Genomic DNA, 20652 nt, shown 5'->3' with positions numbered 1-20652 from the left:
CACCTTTATTTTACAGAAACTCTCATCTTTAGCAGGTGATGGGAGACCAAGAAGGACACTTTTAAGGCAATATCCTGAAATCAGTGTTCTAGTTTATCCGTAGGAATAGGAGATGGTTTCCCCAATGGGGGTTCCATTTTGACAAAGTAGTAGTTCTTATGTGTTTTTGCCAAGGACATCCACAGGTGAAGCTCAGCATTTCAGCCTACATCCCCCTCTTAAAGGAAAGGACCAGCTCTAACTTATCTGGAAAGTATCCAAATATTTTACCATGCATTATTCAGAATGATTTTATTTTAAGGATACACAATATATATACATTTGTAAGTATACATGTGATGTATTTTATGTACATAGTTTAGATAGCTATTTAAAAGACAACCAGGGCCTGCTGGGAAATTATTTTCTACAAAATTGTGGAAAATAACAAAGATCAAGTTAGGAGACAAAAACTAGACATGGATACAAAGTATGGATATAGGTTTTCATAATCAAGAACAGTATCCTCACCATCTCCTCCTTGCTAGGTGGTCACCACAGGGCAGAAAACTTTAATCAAAGACATAGTTCCAGGGTGCTGATTCCCAGACTGTGAGGGAGAGAAGGGAAGAGCAACAGACAAAACAACTGATACTTTCATAGTGGGGTATATAGCTTTGCCACAGGCCCGCCACACAGCAGCTCCCAGAATGGAGATGTCCTGGTCACTGAAGCGATGAGCCTCCTTCTGCCAACTTTTTTTGGGCAAACTCAATCCCCTTGCCTCACCAGAATGTCAGAAAGGTCCTCAGTTCCTTCCAGCTTTAAATTCTGAAGGAAGACCAGACATATGAACTTTAGTGTACTGAAAATATAAGTATCACAAAACAGATTCTAATCAAGGTAACAGGGTAGTGATTATGAAGAATGAGATTTGTCCCATGATTGTAAGTAAAATTATGTTATAGCAAATATAATTTGCATGATAAAGCTAATTCCAAATCCTTGCCAACTGCAGAGAAAAAAAGCAAAAAGCAAGACTTCCCTGGCACGGATTCCTGAAATAGCCTTTCTCTGTAAAGGGCCCAAGAGCTAAGTTATTTGCTCCAGTAGGAGCTAAGAGAAATGGATGGGGAGGGAGTGTTAGACACAATCCATGCCTGTTCACTCTGTCCACGCATGGCCTTCTCCAGGCCCTCCCCTTACTGCTCCACAACCTCACCCCCAGAGAACCCTTTCTCTCCTGCTCAGCCCTTCCCCTTAACACCCCCACTCTCCCACTCCATGAATTCCCCACCAATTCGGGCGCTTGTTTCCCTCAGGACCTAAAGATTGTCAGAAACTCCCTTGCCTAAGCTCACCACAAGCACACCTCCCCTCACTTGATACTAGAGGCAGGTATGATGTGCTGGCACTCAGCAACCACCGCACCCTTTCTAGCACACCTGCCTGTACTGCTAACAATGGAAAGCTAAAATCACATCCCCCTCCTAAGTGTGACCTCTGCAGCTTGGGTTCCAAGTTAATAAGCTGGACCATGCTGGCACTGAGGACCATGGAGGCAGAGGATGCAGGGCCCATCACTGTATCCCAAGCCCCAACACACTGCACTTCTCTGGGGAGCTCATTACCAGAGTGGCTGATGAAGAGTCCAGATGGGAATGAAAGACTGGGAGAAAGAAGGCCACAAAGAGAGTCATGTTCTGGTATTAAGTGTTGTGAGATTTCACTTGATGGCTCTAAGCTCTGAGTTACCACTGATCCCTATAGATGATCATGGTAATAGGGGCAATGTTAGCAGTACAAATTTTCTCACAAAGCCCAAAGCTAAGCCCCAGTAATGGCCCAGTGCTCAGCCTAGTGGTTTCTGGTCTGGTGCAGCTCTCCATCCTTCAAATGCTGAGCACTCTAGGCCCCTAAAGACACACTTGACCACAGCAAAATGAACAATTCCAGCCCTACTGTTGGGGGAAGCAGAGCAATGGTACAGCCAGAGCTTTATGTACCCCCGTGAGGCCACAAAATCACTAATGCTTTTTAGCAGGCTTTCCTTGGCCTGTCTACTTGGGAATCAAATGAAGACCATATAGCTGGTTTCACACAGGGCAGAGGCAGGTTTCTGTGGAGACACACAGCTCAGGGCAACACTTCTCAGACTGGTGAAACTGAGTGACATCAATAATATATATATTTTTTCATCAATAATATTCTTAATCTGGACTCAAGATAAGGGTTTCTGAGCTTTGGCAGACACATGGTTTAGGAGCCTGTGTGTGCTAGGAGAACACACCTAGTCGGAGAATTCACCAGCACCTACATCCACAAAGATGGTGCAAAGTTCCAGGCCACCAAGCAGTCACGCTTCTGAATGTCAAAAAGAAGGAAGACTTGTGTTGCATGGCCCCCAGCCTTGTCTTCATGACTTCTGAACTGGACACATTGTCCAGTCAGCCATTGCTGCTTCCAGCCTTCCAACCAGCAGCCATGTGAGTTCAGTGGTCCTGAATCAACAATCATCCAGAGTGGCTCTGATATACAAGCTTTCCCTGACAGGAGTGAAGTTGGGTTGTTCTGTTCCTGCCTCAGTTGTGAGTGCCCAGGCCCAGCGGTCAGCATCATAGCTGGACACATGCAGCACTTGTCCTGGCTCATTGGCTCATCTACATCTCTTCCCCACCCAAAATCAAAACTAGCTTCTGCCAAATGCATACTTTCTTCTTCTTCAGTGAGGTCATAAGCTTAGAAAGAGAAAGAATGGTCCCTGAATCCCAGTGGTAGGGCCACTTGGAGAGGATAACAGCTGTGTTACACAGGCTGTCCTGGACAGAACCTCTCTCCTCTGGGCCTAACAGTGAGTCCAAACAAAGCCAGACCTGGGAAAGAGAGCCAAGCATCACCACATCACTTTCATTATGAGGCCAGAGGTCAGACACTGGCACGCAGGAAATCCCAGGCACTTCTGCAGCACCCAGTTTTTATTAGCATTCCAGTACAATCTTATCAGCCCTCTCAAACCACACATCGGTGTTCAGACACCGAAGAGCTCCCTCCCAGCTCAGGGCAGGGTGGAGGTTAGAATCTACAGTGGTGGTGCACGAGAGCAGTTAAGGCTAATGATGCTCTACTTCAAATACCAAAGTCTGCATTAGGGACCAGTTGCCCAGGGACACAAAGGATATCATGTCTCATGTAGTACCCCATATCTGGGCATGTTGCTGGCTGCCTCACTGGGCTGCCTCCCGGGAAGCACCAACAGATTCTTGACAAGATGGGTCCCCACCTACTCCACTGATAACTGCCATAGCTGCTCAGCTCTGCTGGCTGGCATACTGCAGGGCCTGGCATGCTGTCACAGCTGGCACTTCTACTGCCTATGTGACAAGACACTCTTCACAGCTTCTGGTGGTCCAGCTTGGCTGACAGCAGTCCTTATGTCTTGCTACTCCTTCCTCCTGCATTTGTCTTCCTCTCATTCTCACCTGTCCCCTCTTTCTCCACCAGGCTTCCATGTGTCTTGACTTTGGCACTGGCAGGGTTTGGCCTTTAAAGCCTGTGATGCCCAATGATATCAAAACACTTTATGTACTGAAGTTGGAAAATGACAAATCACAATTCAGCACCTAAAACTTTTCCATTTGGATTCTCATTATTTTCATTGCTAATAATACTCAATGGCCTTTTTCTAAGATATTTTGAAGCGCCTTGTTTTTTTTTTTTTTTTTTTTTATTGAAGCGCCTTGTCAATCCTCTGGGGTTGAAAGTACTGCATAAGTCAGTCTGTTTAAGGTGTCCAATGAGGGTGCCCACAGAAGATCTACTAAGAAGCTGAAACAGGTTGCCATGAATAGAGAATAGTCCCATGTTTACCAAATTTACCTACCTTTTCATTTGCTAAATGTAGGAGACAGGCAAAGGCCAGAGGTATTGAGAGGTTCTGAGCCATGAGGGGAGGCAGGCTGAAAAACAAGGAGGCAAGTATTTAGTTAGGTACTGCAGTTCTAGGAACAAAGGCTCTTTCATCAAGTATGAATACACATGTCCAGTGAGCAAACTAAGGAGAAACAAATATTTCAGTAATATTTCGATAAGCAGGTTTTTCCAGTTTCTTATTTGGAAATAAAATATCACTTGTTCCATTCCAGCCAATGGTGCAGAAAATGCCTTTTTTTTTAACGCCTTTTTAAAAAGTTGGTCTATATTAACTACTTTATCGCTACAAAGAAACAGAAAAACTGCTCCAAGTATGAAAAGAGCAGATTGCATGCAGAGGATCTGTCACACTAGCAGCTCAGGCTGGTGCACTCTCAGCCAGGGCCCAGAGGAAGTGGTGGCGAGCCCCCTGCATTGGCTGGCGGGTACCTCCTCTGCAGGTCCTTTGTGAGCATGCTGAGCATCTTCTCATCAGCCACCTTCACCGGGTCCCCTTCTTTTCCAGTTTCACTGTGGTTTGCCTAACAGAAGAAGGATATTGACAATTCAGACATTTAGGGCCAGTTCACTTTGGAGAAAGCAATGTACAATTCAAAGTTGTATCTCTGAAAAGTTTACATCTGAATGAAACCAAAACATTTTCTAAGTTACATTATGAAGAAAAGCAACCCATAAAGGGACTCAGTGCTTCAGCCCTGGATCACGACACTGACTACCCACCACGATAAATGTGGATGTCAATGGCCAGTATAATCCCAGTAACGGAAAAGTTGCAAAGAGGCTTCTAGTTTCCTCAGAAGAAAACAAAATACAGAAATAACAAAAGCCATGATCATTTATAGCTTCAACTGGACTATACAACCAAGAGCAGGACAAAATCCATAATCTATTGGGTAAGCAGTTATCAAAGGATATCATGTCTGCACTAAAGTAACTCAAAATGTGTAATGGTGAGGGGCTGGAGTGACAGGACAGGATGGGTGACAGTATAGATAAAACAGTAATAACTTGGGACACCTGGGTGGCTCAGTGGTTGAGCATCTCCCTTCGGCTCAGGGCGTGATCCTGGGGTCCTGGGATCGAGTCCTGCATCGGGCTCCCTGCAGGGAGCCTGCTTCTCCCGCTGCCTGTGTCTGTGTCTCTGCCTTTCTCTCTCTGTGTCTCTCATGAGTAAATAAAATCTTAAAAAAAAAAAAAAAAAAAACAGCAAAAACTACTGAAAGTAGGTGTTCATTATACTATTCTCTTCCTACTTTTGAATATGTTTGAATATGTTGTCTCTTTTTTTAAAAAAAAGATTTGAGAGAAAGTGTGTGTGAGAAAGCATGCATGAGCAGGCAGAGGGAGAGAGAGAGAGAATCCTCAAACGGACTCCCTGCTGAGGGCCAAGAAGGATGTGGGGCTTGAATCCCAGGACCCTGAGATCATGACCTGAGCTGAAATCAAGAGTCAGATGCCTGGGGCGCCTGGGTGGTTCAGCTGTTGGGCGTCTGCCTTTGGCCCAGTCGGGGGATTGAATCCTGCATCAGGCTCCCTGCCAGGGAGGCTGCTTCTCCCTCTATGTATGTCTCTGCCTCCGTGTCTTTCATGAATAAATAAATGAAATCTTTAAAAAAAAAAAAAAAGAGTCAGATACTTAACCGAGAGTGTCCTGTCTGAATATTTTCATGATGAAAATATTTCAGCTTCTTTTTAAATTTTTTTTTTTAAAGATTAAGTCCTTCATTAACTAGAATCCCTAGAGGACAGGGTATTATAAGTAATTTAAATTCACAGCTTAGGGATCCCTGGGTGGCGCAGTGGTTTGGCGCCTGCCTTTGGCCCAGGGCGCGATCCCGGAGACCCGGGATCGAATCCCACATCGGGTTCCCGGTGCATGGAGCCTGCTTCTCCCTCTGCCTGTGTCTCTGCCTCTCTCTCTCTCTCTCTCTCTCTGTGACTATCATAAATAAATAAAAATTAAAAAAAAAATAAATAAATAAATAAATAAATTCACAGCTTAAGTAGAACCCCTTCCCTACTTTTTTTTTTTTTTTTAAAGATTACTTCTTTATTTGACAGAGAGAGAGAGAGAACATGAGTGGAAGCAGAGGGATAGAGGGAAGCAGGCTCCTTGCTGAGCAGGGAGCTCAACATGAGGCTCAGTCCTGGGATTTCTGAATGAATGCTTTCTGTATTCAAGCTATTGATCTTGGAGCCTTAATCATGAGCCACTCCCCTCCCACATGCTAGGCACCTGGAAAGTAAGCAGAACATGTTACCTCTGTGTCTGCTTGCTTAGAGCACTTTGTCAGCAAGCTCCACATACTCTGCTTCAATTTCTTCATGTCCATCCTTTTGGCAGTCTTGGCATAATGAATTTCAATTTTATTTACCTGGAAAAGACAAAGTAAAATTAAGCAAAATAAACAAAATCTGTTGTATAATCAAAAGTCTGGAGTACATGGGATCCCTGGGTGGCGCAGTGGTTTGGCGCCTGCCTTTGGCCCAGGGCGCGATCCTGGAGACCCGGGATCGAGTCCCACATCGGGCTCCTGGTGCATAGAGCCTGCTTCTCCCTCTGCCTGTGTCTCTGCCTCTCTCTCTCTCTGTGACTATCATAAATAAATAAAAATTAAAAAAAAAAAAGAAAAAAAAAGTCTGGAGTACAAAGTATCTGGTTTAGTTTGATCAAAGCAGCTACAGAGCTTCCTTTGGATATGTCAAAACAGAGTCCCTCATTTTTATCTAATTTTTTGTTGATCAAGTGCAATCTACATTAAGACTAACCTGGAATTCCAGTGCAAAAGACAGGTCAATGAAATTATGAAATCACCAAGCCTGTCATCTGGTATGGAACAGACAAATGCTTAATATATGATCATTTCATATGAACTGAATTTGGATAAGATTGATGGGCTTTCTTTCTCTTTTTTCTCCCTCCCTCCCTCTCTCCCTCCCTCCCTCTTTTCTTTCTTTCTTTCTTTCTTTCTTTCTTTCTTTCTTTCTTTCTTTCTTTCTTTCTTTCTTTCTCTTTCTTTCTTTTCTTTTCTTTTCTTTTCTTTTCTTTCGTAAATGTGCTGCCAAAGAGAGCACTCTTTTCTTAATTTTTAAAAAAGATGTTAGGAGCACCTGGGTAGCCCAGTGGTTGAGTGTCTGCCTTTGGCTCAAGTCGTGATCCTGGGGTTCTGAGATCCCCAAAGAGAGCCTGCTTCTTCCTCTGCCTATATCTCTGCCTCTCTGTCTCTCATGAATAAATAAATATTTAAAAATATAAAAATAAAAAAGATTTTAGTTCCAAGTAATCTCTATACTCAACATGGGACTTGAACTCACAACCCCAAGATCAAGAGTTGCATGCTTCACCAATGGAGCCAGCCAGACACCCCTGGCCAAGATTTTCCAAAGCCAAATACCTAGCCTCTCCCAGTCAGTACAGAAGATGATATTCCCTGCCTGCAGTCTTCATTCACATATTTTACCACTTTGCCCCTAGTCATATGGTTTAGCATCATCTCTAGAGATGGCTACTTCCACACAAACTTAATTAGCCATCAGTTCATTCCCAACACACCCCTACTGAGCAGTCAGCCACTTGGAGAGCAACAGGTTAAAACTGAGAAAGAAAAAAAAAAAAGAAAGAAAGAAAGAAATCAAGCCCAGACTGATGTTACTCTCATATAGGAGGAAGATTAAACAAATAATATAACAATATTATATTGTTATATATTATATATATATGTTATATATTAATATATATATTGTTATATTGTCAGGCAAATAATATAACACAATTCTTGGATTTCACCTTTACCTTCTGAGGCTCAGCAACCAGATTTGACTCCCCATAAGTGGTGATGTCCAATCCTTGGATTTCAGGCACGTCACCATTCTCTTGTGCTGTCTTAGGTGGATGGCAAGATGTAAGGTCAAAGGTTCCAGCTGGTCCCTCAAACAAGTCATCCAACTCTTCATAATCACTGTTGGCAGCCTAGGCAAGGAAACAGTTCTTCAAGTTTGGCAGAAGCCATCTGAAAGGCTTAGAAGTATCCTTGAAAAGGACTCTGTATTTACACATTAAAAGCAGAACACCTGAGAGGCCGTTATGTGAATTAAGCTAGGAATGGACTTCTGGGTGCCTCTAGTTATTTCCCTGTTATACATAAACCCTACAGAGGAAGGTATCTGTGAATTAAGACCTCCAGAGCAAGTTATAAGGAATAATCACAACTGCCAGTGTCTTCTCTGGTTCTAGCCAATTTAAGATTTTATTCTATAGAAAGCATTTCCAAAACACCAAAAATCTGACCCAATGCCTCACCCAATGTGAGCACAAGAGATGCCAGGGGTCACCAGCCAGCAGCAGGGGTTCTCCCTGGGAGCTGCAAAAAAGTCATTCTTGGACCAAGCCCAGCAGGAATGGATCAGATATCTGGGCTGGAGACCAGGACCTGGTTTTTTTTAACAGGCTCTCTGGGTGATTCTCATACTCCTCAAAAGTTTAAGAAGCATTTGCCAAGAGGTCAGTCTGGATTTTCACTAAAATGTAACAACCCAACTCTCCTCCAAGTAAGATGATAAGTGAACAAGCCACTCTTCAGTTCTTGTCCCTCCCACAGGGACACAAAGGAGGCCTAATATTTTTCCCCTTTTTGTTATCCCCTGCCGCGTTCTCTGATTTCCATTTGCCATCTCATTAGTAGACTCACGAATGGGACAGTGAGATTATTTGGTCTAAACCAAGATCTAAAAATGAGGAGTGGCTTATACAAATTCATGACATAAAAACCAAAATCAAGAGCTAGGAGCTGGTCTCCTGAATCTACCCCAAGGACTTTTTCCCTATCAGATCACACCGTCTTCACATGTCTATCTGTCCTGTCTCCCTCGCTAAAACATTAGCAGCTCCTAAGAGCAAGAGGAGTATTTTCCTCTGAAATCCCAAAATAGCCAAAATAAGTGCTTTGCCCAGGCTAAAGGCATTGTGTGGCTTACTGGAGTAGGACTTTCGCTTTCCACATACAGGGCTTGAGGTAAAGCAGGCCAAGGTTTTGGCTGTTTCCTCGACTTGGCTCCATTTCCTGATGCCTGGGGCAGGGCAGGCAGCCACCCCCCTACCTGATCCAGAATTTTCTGCAGCCTTCCCCCATATAGGAAAGAGAGGAGATGGGAAACAGGAAAGGCTCTTCTGCTTACAAGAAAGGACAGAGCTCTTCTTTCCTTTTACCTGTAATCCAGGGCAAAAGTTGGAGGTGTCATTAGGGTTGTTGTAATCATAGTCTCCAATTTCTTCATAATGTTCAGTTCTTGCCCTCTGGTCTTGAGCTGTCTTAAGTAACTAGAATGAAGGAAAGAACAACTGTAGAAAGCAATTTCTAGAAAAACAGCTCTAAACTAGGTTGGACAATAACCTTAGTTCTTAGGATCAGTCTTCTAGAATTATAGAATTTTTAGAGTTCGAAGGGCCCTGACAAGTCCTCTAATTCAGACTTCAGCCACACAACTCTGTTCTAGAGCAAGCCCCAGGGTAGCAGGGCTTGGCAACTCCATCCATCCCAAATAAAATACAGCAGCTGGTTTGCAATTAGGTCTGCACACAACTTTATTTGAAAACAGGTTCATTGGGCAGCCCTGGTGGCGCAGCGGTTTAGTGCCGCCTGCAGCCCAGGGTGTGATCCTGGAGACCTGGGATCGAGTCCCACATCAGGCTCCTTGCATGGAGCCTGCTTCTCCCTCTGCCTGTGTCTCTGCCTCTCTCTCTCTCTCTCTCTGTGTTTCTCATGAATAAATAAATTTAAAAATCTTAAAAAAAAATAAAAAAAAACAGGTTCATTAAAAATAAATAAATAAAAAAATAAATAAAATAAAACTGCCTATACCTAGCTGAAAAAAAGGTCAAATTGTTGCTGCTCAAACAATTCTGAGAGAAAACTCACTCATGATTTTAATTCACAAGCAGCCTGTCCCATTTCTAGAGCAGTCACTGCTCCCTACATAGTTACAGGGAGAAACATCCAGCAATTCTTCCTATCATTACACCCTCAGGACTTTGTTCTGCCTGCCAGAGCCTTACAGAAAAAGTTGGCCTCCTCTTTTGGGAATGCTTGTGACCACAGCCCTTCAGATATTTGCTGGTCATTAGACCAGTGATTTTTACCAGGGTTGTGTATCTTTGGGGTCAAGGAAGTGAGGCTGCAGTTACGTACAGTTTACAAAGCATATTGAATATTTTAATTAAAAAAATATATTTTAATATAATATACTCCAAAAGCAGCAAAAAAAAAAATCCTCACAATGTTTTTGTAATACAAACCCCATAATAATATTCAAAAATAGCTATTTATTGACTTAAGAAAAGTCCACTTTCTTCCACATATCCTCTTATAAGACCATTTGTAAATTCCTCTCCATTTAGGATACTCTCCTCTAGGCACACTCTAAATTGTCCATAGTCTACAAGAAGTCTTTTCAGGAAGGGTATGTGATCCCTTCATGTATCAGCTGCTTGCTATTATAACTCCCTGTAAGATTTTTTTTTTAATATTTTATATATTTATTCATGAGAGACACAGACAGAGAGAGAGGCAGAGACACAGGCAGAGAGAGAAGCAGGCTCTGTGCAGGGAGCCCTATGTGGGACTTGATCCTGGATCCCGGGATCACGCCCTGAGCCAAAGGCAGACACTCAACCACTGAGTCACCCAGGCGTCCCACCCCCTGTAAGATATTAAGCTGGATGGTTGATCTGTATGGTCTCTAGGCAAATAGCGCTTATTAATCCAACATTTAATCTCCAGAGTTTAATAGTCATTTTCCTTGTATAGCTCTGCTGGAAGGATAGGGGTCTTCAGTTCTTGCTGCCTGGCTGCCCTACCACACACAGTGAGTTTGTTCCTGTGGACAATCAGAAGCAGAAGTTCTTTCTTCTATAAGATACAATTATAAAAAAAATAATAAAATAAAAATAAAACAATCACCCCCGGAATGTAATAACCTAATGATCTTGTTCTACCACCTTAACATCTGAATATCCAAATTCCCACCTAAGGCCACAATCTTCAAATGCTCATAAGGGCTTGAGGGAAGTGAGGGTGGCTTGTAGCCACAGAAGGCAGCTCCAGGCTGGCCAAAGTTTGGTTGAAGTGTCCGACTATCCTGCTCTTCTGTTCCAGGGTTCCATTTTCCTTTAGAGCAAGACAGGGCCAGCATGTAACCAACACTGACCACAGCCATAGTTTCTACTACTGCTGCAATTCTGTATCCCTTTCTGTATTTTTAAGAGTATTTCTGTTAAATAAACAGTACTGATTAAAAAGTAAAATATATTAGTATTGCATTATAAAAACATAATGTGAGACAGTAAATTTGGGGGACTATATACATATCATTAAGGCCTTGTAGAGGGATCCCTGGGTGGCACAGCGGTTTGGTGCCTGCCTTTGGCCCAGGGCGCGATCCTGGGGACCCGGGATCGAGTCCCACATCGGGCTCCCAGTGCATGGAGCCTGCTTCTCCCTCTGCCTATGTCTCTGCCTCTCTCTCTCTCTCTGTGACTATCATAAATAAATAAAAATTTAAAAAAAAAAAAAAAAGTAAAAAAAGGCCTTGTAGAGAAACAGGCAAAATATGGAAGAGGAAACTGAAGACAGTTTGTGGATATGACAGCACAAGACCAGAACAATCAGGAAGGCAAATGAGCAGAGGATCCAGATAAAACAGAACTTAGCATGAACTACTGCCTGGTTACCCTGGCAATAGTAACATGCACTTGGTACCATCATCACCAGAAGAGCCACAGGCAGATGAAGTGAAGAGCTCATGGGGCACAGCACCAGGTGGTCTAAAGTGCTCATCATAACAGAGAGCCTCGTAGGAAGCCAGGAAAAGGTGTACAGCACTAGCGAACTCCCTGAGGACTGCACCGTCAGGTACACAGCACCCACATTACCCCACAAGTCACAGTGGGGCTTGTGTCTACACCTTGATCACAAGGAAAGCAGTGTGGCTGGGGGAAAGTATCTGGCTAGTGAATACACAACTTCAATGAGACAGAGATAGAATCAAGAAATAATTATCATCCTTTAAAAACCTCAACGAAAGATTGTTTATCCCCTAGTGTTTCAACATGTAGGCCTCAGGGGTCAGCCAGAAGCCTCATCAGCTAAAGTAGTTTCAAATCTTTAGTGTGCATTTATCCTAAGCTTTCCCTTTAGTTTTCCCATATCCGTTGCCTCTCCCGGTGACTGCCCCTGGCTAACACATGCTCCTCCCCATGAGCTCTCCTTGTCCTCAAAGGCATGGGCTGACAGTCACGCTGACAGCCATCTGACGCCCCCCAATCCATCAGCACATGAGACAACAGCAGCCTGGAGAAGCCAAGGAGCAGTCTTACCCTGATGCCTGGTTTGAGATATAGCTGGACAAGATGATCAGTCTCATAGAGGAAATCTGTAGGAAGAGTGGTGGCTCTCCAATTCTGGTTCTCCAAAGTGGACTTGGTCAGAATAGTAGCAGCCTATTAATTAAAAAAAAAAAAGTTCAGGCTTTTTTTTTTAATTTTTTAAAATTTATTTATTTATTTATTTATTTATGATAGTCACAGAGAGAGAGAGAGACAGAGACACAGGCAGAGGGAGAAGCAGGCTCCATGCACCGGGAGCCCAATGTGGGATTCGATCCCGGGTCTCCAGCATCGCACCCTGGGCCAAAGGCAGGCGCTAAACCGCTGTGTCACCCAGGGATCCCCCAGGCTTTTTTTTTTTTTAAAAAACAGAGAGAGCGAGAGAGCACATGAGTCAGGAGTCGGGGCAGTGGCAGAGGGAGAATTTTTTTAAGACTTATTTATTTGAGAGGGAGCACATGGTGGGTAGGGAAAGGGAGAGAGAATGTCCAGCAGACCCCCCACTGAGTGCAGAGCCCAACATGGGGCTCAATCTCATGACCCTGAGACCATGACCTGAGCCAAAATCAAGAGTCAGACATTTAACTGACTGGGCCATCCAGGCACCTCTAGGCATCTTTTTTTTTTTTTTTTTTTTTAAGATTTTATTTATTTATTCATGAGAGACAGAGAAGAGGAACAGACACAGGCAGAGGGAGAAGCAGGCTCCATGCAGGGAGCCTGACGTGGGACTCAATCCTGGCTCTCCAAGATCACACCCTGGGCTGAAGGCAGTGCTAAACCGCTGAGCCACCTGGGCTGCCCCTTCTAGGCATCTTTAAGATTGGTCAAAACAGGGGTGCCTGTGTGGCGAAGTCAGTTAAGTGTCTGCCTTTAGTTCAGGTTCTGATCCAAAGGTTCTGGGATGGAGGCTTGCATCAGGTTCCCTGTTCAGCAGGGTGCCTGCTTCTCCCTCTCCCTCTGCAACCCCTGCTTGTGCTATCTCAAGTGAATGAATAAAATCTTAAAAGTGAATGAATATATATATATACATATTTTGTTTGTTGTATATATTTGAGATATATATATTATCTTAAGGAGCCTGGGAAAGATTGAGGAGCACTAGCCTACTGTCAGAGTTCTTAGTTCTGTGTAAGAAAATGATTTTGCTAGACATTATTCATATTCTAGTTTTTTTTTTTTAATTTTTATTTATTTATGATAGGCACACAGTGAGAGAGAGAGAGGCAGAGACACAGGCAGAGGGAGAAGCAGGCTCCATGCACCGGGAGCCCGACATGGGATTCGATCCTGGATCTCCAGGATCGCGCCCTGGGCCAAAGGCAGGCACTAAACGGCTGCGCCACCCAGGGATCTAAATCTGATTCTATCTGCCACTGAGTTTGGGACTATTTCTCAATTCCCCTAGAGACTGAGGGAAAATGAAACCATTCATTTACTCTAAAACTTAAATTTGCAATGAATTCTTTAAAAATCATCTGAAGAGTGAGAAGAGTAACTTAAGCACAAATGCTAATAAATCTAGCACAAACCTTTGTTTTTTTAAAATACACATCAAAGTCAATATCATCGTCAAAGTCAATTTCAAAATCTTTCTTTGAATTCTTCTTTTTGTACTCTGATTTGGAGGAAGCATCATCTGCAGAAATGAACACAGATGTCAATACTGTTCACCTCTGGGTGGACATTATTTACCCATTTGCAAGACCCTTATGAACCACAAAAATGCTCAGCATTTTTGTCTGAGTATTAACAGTATTAAGAAAGGAAAACCATACACCTAGTTTCATCCTTATAATTTGTGGTCTTGCTAACAAAACACAATACAAAATATGTTAATTAATCCCTTCTTTTCAAAGAAAGAATGCATAACACATAATGCTTCAGAGTTCTAGAGTACTACCTTGTTTTGTGTTTTTTTTTGGTGGGCAGCAAAGTTTATTCAGGGATAAGTTTATGGAGCAATAGTACAAAGCTCCCAAAGAGGGAAGGGACTCAAGAGGATTGCCTAGAGTCCTGCCTTGTATGCCCATGGTCATTTCCACATATGGCCACATCTGAAGTCACATGGATACTGACCATTGACACTATCTCTTTAAGTTCCATTTAGAAGTACATACGTTTGTGTCGGGGTCTAAAGCGCCAGTGATCCGGGCCAGCCCACATTGACATGGTACGGGGACTAAAATAGGAATATTCTCCAGGTTTCATGGACAAAAGAGGGCACATGGTCCTAATGTCTCCATCCCCAAGAGGTATCATTTCTTCCCTGTAACACAAATGAAATTATGTTTTTACACGTCCCAACTGTGTACATGTCAATATATATAACACAATCATGCCAGTTACATGTAAAGCAGCATATGATGAAACTGAAGACTCTACCTACCCTCTTTTCCACAGATGAGCAGCATTTCCAAGAGGAAGTCCAATATAAATACTTCATCGTTTATAATTCCTTAGATTTTTACTTTGTGAAAGTGTTTTTCTCTTAATTTTATAATATAATCATAGTTTTTTTTTTTTAATTTTTATTTATTTATGAGAGAGAGAGAGAGAGAGAGGCAGAGACACAGTCAGAGGGAGAAGCAGGCTCCATGCACCGGGAGCCCGATGTGGGATTCGATCCCGGGTCTCCAGGATCGCGCCCTGGGCCAAAGGCAGGCACCAAACCGCTGCGCCACCCAGGGATCCCAATATAATCATAGTTATACAAGAAGTTTTTAAAGTATTTCATGAAATGAAAGTTTACCCATTTGAGAGACAAGAAAACAGTTTTTATATAAGACTACAATTAGTAAAATGCCAGAGCTGGGAGCTGGACACAATTCTCTAAAGCAGCCTCAGGACCTTCCCATACACAAGGCTTCCTGCAATACAAATGACAGTCTCCCACTCCTTTACCATCCTTCCATAAGTGAGGGCTCCAGTAATAGTTGTACTGTCTACTGAAAGTGACACCAATGTTATTTTAATTTGTTCCCCAAATGACTGGCGGGGAGGCATGTAATCTGTTAAGCCATCTAGCTTTATTCTTTGCTGTGTGTGAAGAGCCTAACTGGCCAGTCCAGCATGGCAGTTTGGGTTTGGTTTCTCAACCTTTCTGCAAGGTACTAGTATTTACGAGGTAGCTTTCTCCTAAAGGCCTGACACATCAGAAAGTATGTTAGTGCTGCTATACTGCCCTCTAAAGGTAAAGATAACAAGGAATCCTCAGATAAGGAGGGGCTTTTTATCTATACTGAGCCATAAATATAAATCTTCTTTACATCAAGCTTTATAGAGTAAGCTCAAAAAGCTTTAAAAGAGGACTTTGCTTTATCTACAGAATCTTTACCTCAAAACCAGGAAACTGTATTTGTATATTTATTGTGTAAAACTTAATTTTATTTTTTTTAAGATTTATTTATTTATTTATTCATGATAGGGAGAGAGAGAGAGAGGCAGAGACACAGGCAGAGGGAGAAGCAGGCTCCATGCTAGGAGCCCGACACGGGACTCGATCCCAGGACTCCAGGATCGCGCCCTGGGCCAAAGGAAGGCGCCAAACCGCAGAGCCACCCAGGGATCCCCTACTATTTTTTAAAAAGATTTTTAAGTCACCTTTCCACCGAACGTGGGGCTTGAACTTACAATCTCGAGATAAAAAATCAGGTACCTCTACTGACTCAGCCAGCCAGGCTCCCCTAAAACTTAATTTAAAAAATTAGAATATACTAAAAGAATTCACATTTCCAGTCTGTAGAAGGCCTGTGTTCACTAACTAACCACTCTACTGCACTGTGAACTCCAGAGGGAGAAAGAGGATGGGCTGCAGTAGAATCTCCACTCAATACTCATCTGTTTTGGCAGTCAGGCTGGGAATTTGTTGGGAACTTATAGGCAAAGCTATAAAGAGCTTGGCTCCCATCCCCTGAGGGAATCTGTGGGCTAAGGCAGGTCTGAGGCCACTGACACTTGGAAGTCCAACCTTTTTATCTTGCAAGCACCCCACTGGTCCCAATTCCCCAATTCAACAACTAACCCACTTCCCAGTCTCCCCAGTTTTCAAGGCCTGCCCCTCCATCACACTTCTCTCCCCTCTGGGAGAAGTATCCCTTCTACCTGTGCCCCAGCCATAGGGACCTTCTGCAAGTTAGCACCAGTTTACCACTTCACACAAATACCTGCCGGCTAAAAGTCTCCTAGCTGGTTCATAGTACCTCACTCCGCAGGAACAGAACAGAGAACGGAGCAGAACACCTCACTCTGGCATGCATGGAGCAGGTTGTGGTGTGGGCCTGGACCACAGACTAGGTCCTTAACCCCAGCAAGCACCTGTCCCACAGAGAGACTGGCTAGAGCACACATGGCCCACTGCTGCAGGAAGGAGTGAGCTCAAGCTGTAGCTGGACACACAGCACTTTGTTAGTCCTGGCCTGTTAATGTATGATGTGAACGGTTGTCTAAGTGTTGCCATCCATGGACCAAAAAACACAGGGCATTCTAAAGAACACTGGTACTTATGAAGCAACACTGCCCTATCCCACCTTAAAGACATTTTGGTCCAGTATAATGTTCAGAATCCTGGTGCATACTACAATCACCCAAGGAGGTTTGGGAAATGTGTTGCAAAGCCTAGCCTCAGGGACTCAGTTATATGCTCTGGGGTGGGGCCTACTATCAAAAGGTCATTACATGCAGGCCCCGAGCGATACCCAGCTCTATCCCATTACTTAACTTCTCTGAACCTGTTTCCTCTTCTCTGAAATGGGGACAACAGGACCTAATGATAAGGTTGTTGCAAGGCTTAAGTAATCACATTTTCTATTTTCTGTAAGTTACATGAGGTAATGCGGATAAGGCCCCTGGCACAGCGTCTAGCATAAAGCTAGACTAATAAAGAGCTCGATGAGCTCAGACATTATTATCATCTAGACCAAAGCCTTCATTTTGTGGGTGGGAAAACAAAGACCCCCAAAAGGTGATATCACTTGCCTCTGTCCCACATCTCACAGCTATCCACGGTGGAGTCAAGTCTGTGCAGTTTAAATACTTACTGATCTCTCAGGAAAGGCCAGCGCCACATCGAGGGTAAGGATTTCAAGATGGACCAAACCTTAGGCTAGAACCTTACCGCCCTGACCCTAATGCACTCAGTAGGATGGATCCTAGGATTCCATTCTGTTTGAAACTGGGAAGAGAAGTACAGACATTTGTTCAAAACAAAATGGAAGTGATTAAACTCCTTTACTACTGTCAGTTCCTCAGAAGTCAAGAGAAGTGACAGTTGTTCTCGGACATTTGAGTATGGATTAACAGATTTCAACCCACTAACCTGTCTACCATTTCTCACTTTGTGGAAGATAGGATGGGAAAGGGGCAAGATTGCAGGCATACTAACAGTACAAATCAGGAGAGGAAAGGAGGGAGACAAAGGTCCTCGGTGAAGAGTTTTGCCCTGAGGTGCCAAACGTTTAGCCCGTCAACTTCTATTCAGGTTTGAAGAGACATTACCAGATTTCCCACATGAGCAAACAAATTATCCTGAACAACTTCTAAGGTTTTACCTCATACTAAACCAGCTTGGTTGTCCCCGATCCCAGGATCACAAGATTCCTATAAGCACAGGAACTATCAGAGGGACTGTCTGTCGTAGTCTTATGGAACCTCCTACACCCAACCCTGTTCATGCCACAGGATTACGGATCCCGCTTCCAAATCATGTTCAAAATTAAAATGCTACTAACCTCTTAAGTACATATAACTAATTTTCTTCTAGGTCAACAAGAGTAATAAAAAATTGAGATCACTACAGACCAATTCTACTGCCTCTCCTCCTCCCCAATACACTCAGTTTTTATCTGCTTATTTAGTTTCTTCTGCTTTGCTTGTTCCTGGTCTGCCTATCTGGCTAACCCAAAACTCCCCTCCTCTTTGCTTGACCCTTCAAGCAAGGGCCACTTCATTTCTGTAAGCAACACAGAAGCCTGTTTCTGCCTATAACTGAGATGAAGTGATGTAGCCAAAAGCCAGACTACACATCACGTGTAGAAAGCATGCTCTGTGCTACCAAAATGCAAGTGGTGGGATCCCTGGGTGGCTCAGTGGTTGAGCGCCTGCCTTCGGCCAAGGGCGTAATCCTGGAGACCTGGGATTGAGTCCCACATCAGGCTCCCTGCATGGAGCCTGCTTCTCCCTCTGCCTATGCCTCTGCCTCTCTGTGTGTCTTTCATGAATAAATAAATAAAATCTTAAAAAAAAAAAAAAAAAAAAAAGCAAGTGGTAACAACAGCCACCACTGAAGTAATTCTTATATCCCACATACTTTTCCCCAGCACTTTACATATTTTAATTTTATCCTTACAAACTCCTGCAACATCAGTTTTATCACCAATAGGTGGCTGAGCCAACATTCACAGGCAGGTATGATCCCACCGTGAGTCAGGATGGCTCAACCTGTGTGGACAACACAGCCAGCGCACCAGGGTAGCCAATCTCAGAAATGAAATGAGACTGTCTCAGCAAGAAATCTGTTGCGAACCAATGGAAAACTCCTCTGGGAACATCTTCCGTGGCCCTGAGAGCCTTACGGGCAGGTCTGAGCGAGGCAGGACTCCTTCCAGTTCCTGAGCTCGGTGTGATCCCCGGCTATGCTGTGCTCAGGCTCATCGTTGACATCAAAGTCATCCTCCACGGGCCCATCAGGGAAGTCCTCGCAGTCACTCTCTTCCACGTCAGCATTGATGTCAAACACCTGCTCATTTTTCTTGAACTTGTCAACCAGTGCAGAGACAGACTAGACAGGACAAAGAGAGGGGGTTCTCTAGGTCTCCCTACTCCCACAGCCACCCCAGTCACCACTGGAGTAGCAGCCTGCCCAGAAGTGCCTTCTCAGCCCTAGGTTCCAGGCCCCAGCCACTCCTCCCCCTGCCCGAGAGTCCATGTTCTCATGAGGGTAAAGCGCTGAGGAAGTTGATACTGTGCAGCACAGGATGAAGGCGTATTGTCATTAGGCACATTTTGTAAAACATGAAACAGGAATCTACATCCATTAACTACTTGTTTAGAGAAAACAGTTTTCCATGGAGACCATTTATTCTGGAAGTGATAGTAAGTAGGCTAAAGGGGGCCATGCTAAAAATATACAGAGGAAAGCTTTACACATGACAGTTTCTCAGGAAACTCTGTGCCAGGGGACTCAACCCCAAAGAGCAGGAAATTCCTTGAGCCTGACAGCAGCCTAAGACCAAAGGCCTGGAATTAACCATGTTCAAGGGGATAGCTGAGATAGCCGATTAAAAAAAAAAAAAAAAAAAAACCAGGAATGACAGGGCTGCCTCACCCTCCGTTCCTATCCCTCAGGCTTTAGACACTACAGAAATGCCAAGGGAAATATTTTCTGTACTCCTGGCTAAATAAAAACGATGCCACGGTTTTGGTTCTCACTTGGGCCATCTCACTGAAACCACGAGCTGCTGGACAAATGCCCAGAACCCTTAGAAGTCTAAAAGTTGAACTCACCTCATTATGTGTCTCACTGTCCCATTTTGTGAACTGGAACCCAGCCAGCGAAGGGCAAATCTGGCCATCTTCCACACACTGCTGCATGGGTGCTGGAGAGGACAGGAAATGGCAAGAGTATGGATGGAGTACATTCCCTTCACCTCAAAGTGACCAGGGCAGCATGATGGAAAAGAGAGCCTCAGTCATCTGTTCTGTGGCACAGGCTGGCTGGCAGCCAAGCTCCAGGTCACAGACTTCTGCCCAGGGAGAGGGTAGTGCTCAGACACACCCCTGCACTGGAGGTAGGCTCCACAGTGGCACTCGAAGCATTAGTACATTAGGGCAGAAGCCTGAAGCATAGACATTTGACTCTGAAATGGACTCTGTGCCCTATGCTACAGTTGGGAAATCAAAAACCCTTCCTTAAAGTGTACTAACTGCATAACCAATCATAACATATTACTTATTTTAGTCCTAAACTAAACTAGCTACCTCACAGAATTAAAGCCCCAGTTGAGACCATAAACTTGGAAAAGAGACCGTTAGCACAAAACACTTGTATTTAGAAAACCTTAGACAAGAATAGAAAGGAGAAATACAAGCACTGTTAACATCTGTGTGGTTCTGGAAGGGAAGGGATCAATTTCATACAATACACAAAGATGACTGCATGCAAGTGTAGCTACTGTATTCCCGTGCCTGGCCTTCCCACCCACCCATGCTAGTCACGACATTCTCAGACGATCCCCCCAAGTGGGTGTGGAAGGCAGGATGGGAGGGGGGAATAAAACCCTTGCTGGGAGAGTAAAAGGGGCTGACAGTAGACAGGTTCATTCTCAGACCACCAAAATAGAGTCTGAAAATAACTCACAATGTCG

General features: G+C 43.9%; 1 protein-coding gene across 3 annotated transcripts in view; it reads right to left on the bottom strand.

Annotated features, from left to right (window-relative positions):
- Positions 1-276: 276 nt before the first annotated feature.
- The window catches only part of NCAPH (non-SMC condensin I complex subunit H), a 43101-nt gene continuing 22725 nt past the window's right edge, over positions 277-20652 (bottom strand). For all 3 annotated transcript variants that reach the window (XM_035700527.2, XM_025454034.3, XM_049095403.1), the window contains 11 exons: positions 19793-19884; positions 18862-19067; positions 14410-14558; positions 13822-13928; positions 12281-12403; positions 9116-9226; positions 7703-7879; positions 6171-6284; positions 4339-4430; positions 3860-3935; positions 277-810 (listed from right to left, as the gene is read on the bottom strand). In XM_035700527.2, coding sequence (XP_035556420.1) covers positions 751-810; positions 3860-3935; positions 4339-4430; positions 6171-6284; positions 7703-7879; positions 9116-9226; positions 12281-12403; positions 13822-13928; positions 14410-14558; positions 18862-19067; positions 19793-19884 — 1307 coding nt within the window. In that variant the 3' untranslated portion in view covers positions 277-750. The remainder of the gene's footprint in view (positions 811-3859; positions 3936-4338; positions 4431-6170; positions 6285-7702; positions 7880-9115; positions 9227-12280; positions 12404-13821; positions 13929-14409; positions 14559-18861; positions 19068-19792; positions 19885-20652) is intronic.

This window comes from Canis lupus, chromosome 17 (assembly GCF_003254725.2).
Source record: "Canis lupus dingo isolate Sandy chromosome 17, ASM325472v2, whole genome shotgun sequence".
Taxonomy (NCBI): Eukaryota; Metazoa; Chordata; class Mammalia; order Carnivora; family Canidae; genus Canis; species Canis lupus.
This window is presented reverse-complemented; position numbering and strand designations above follow the sequence as displayed.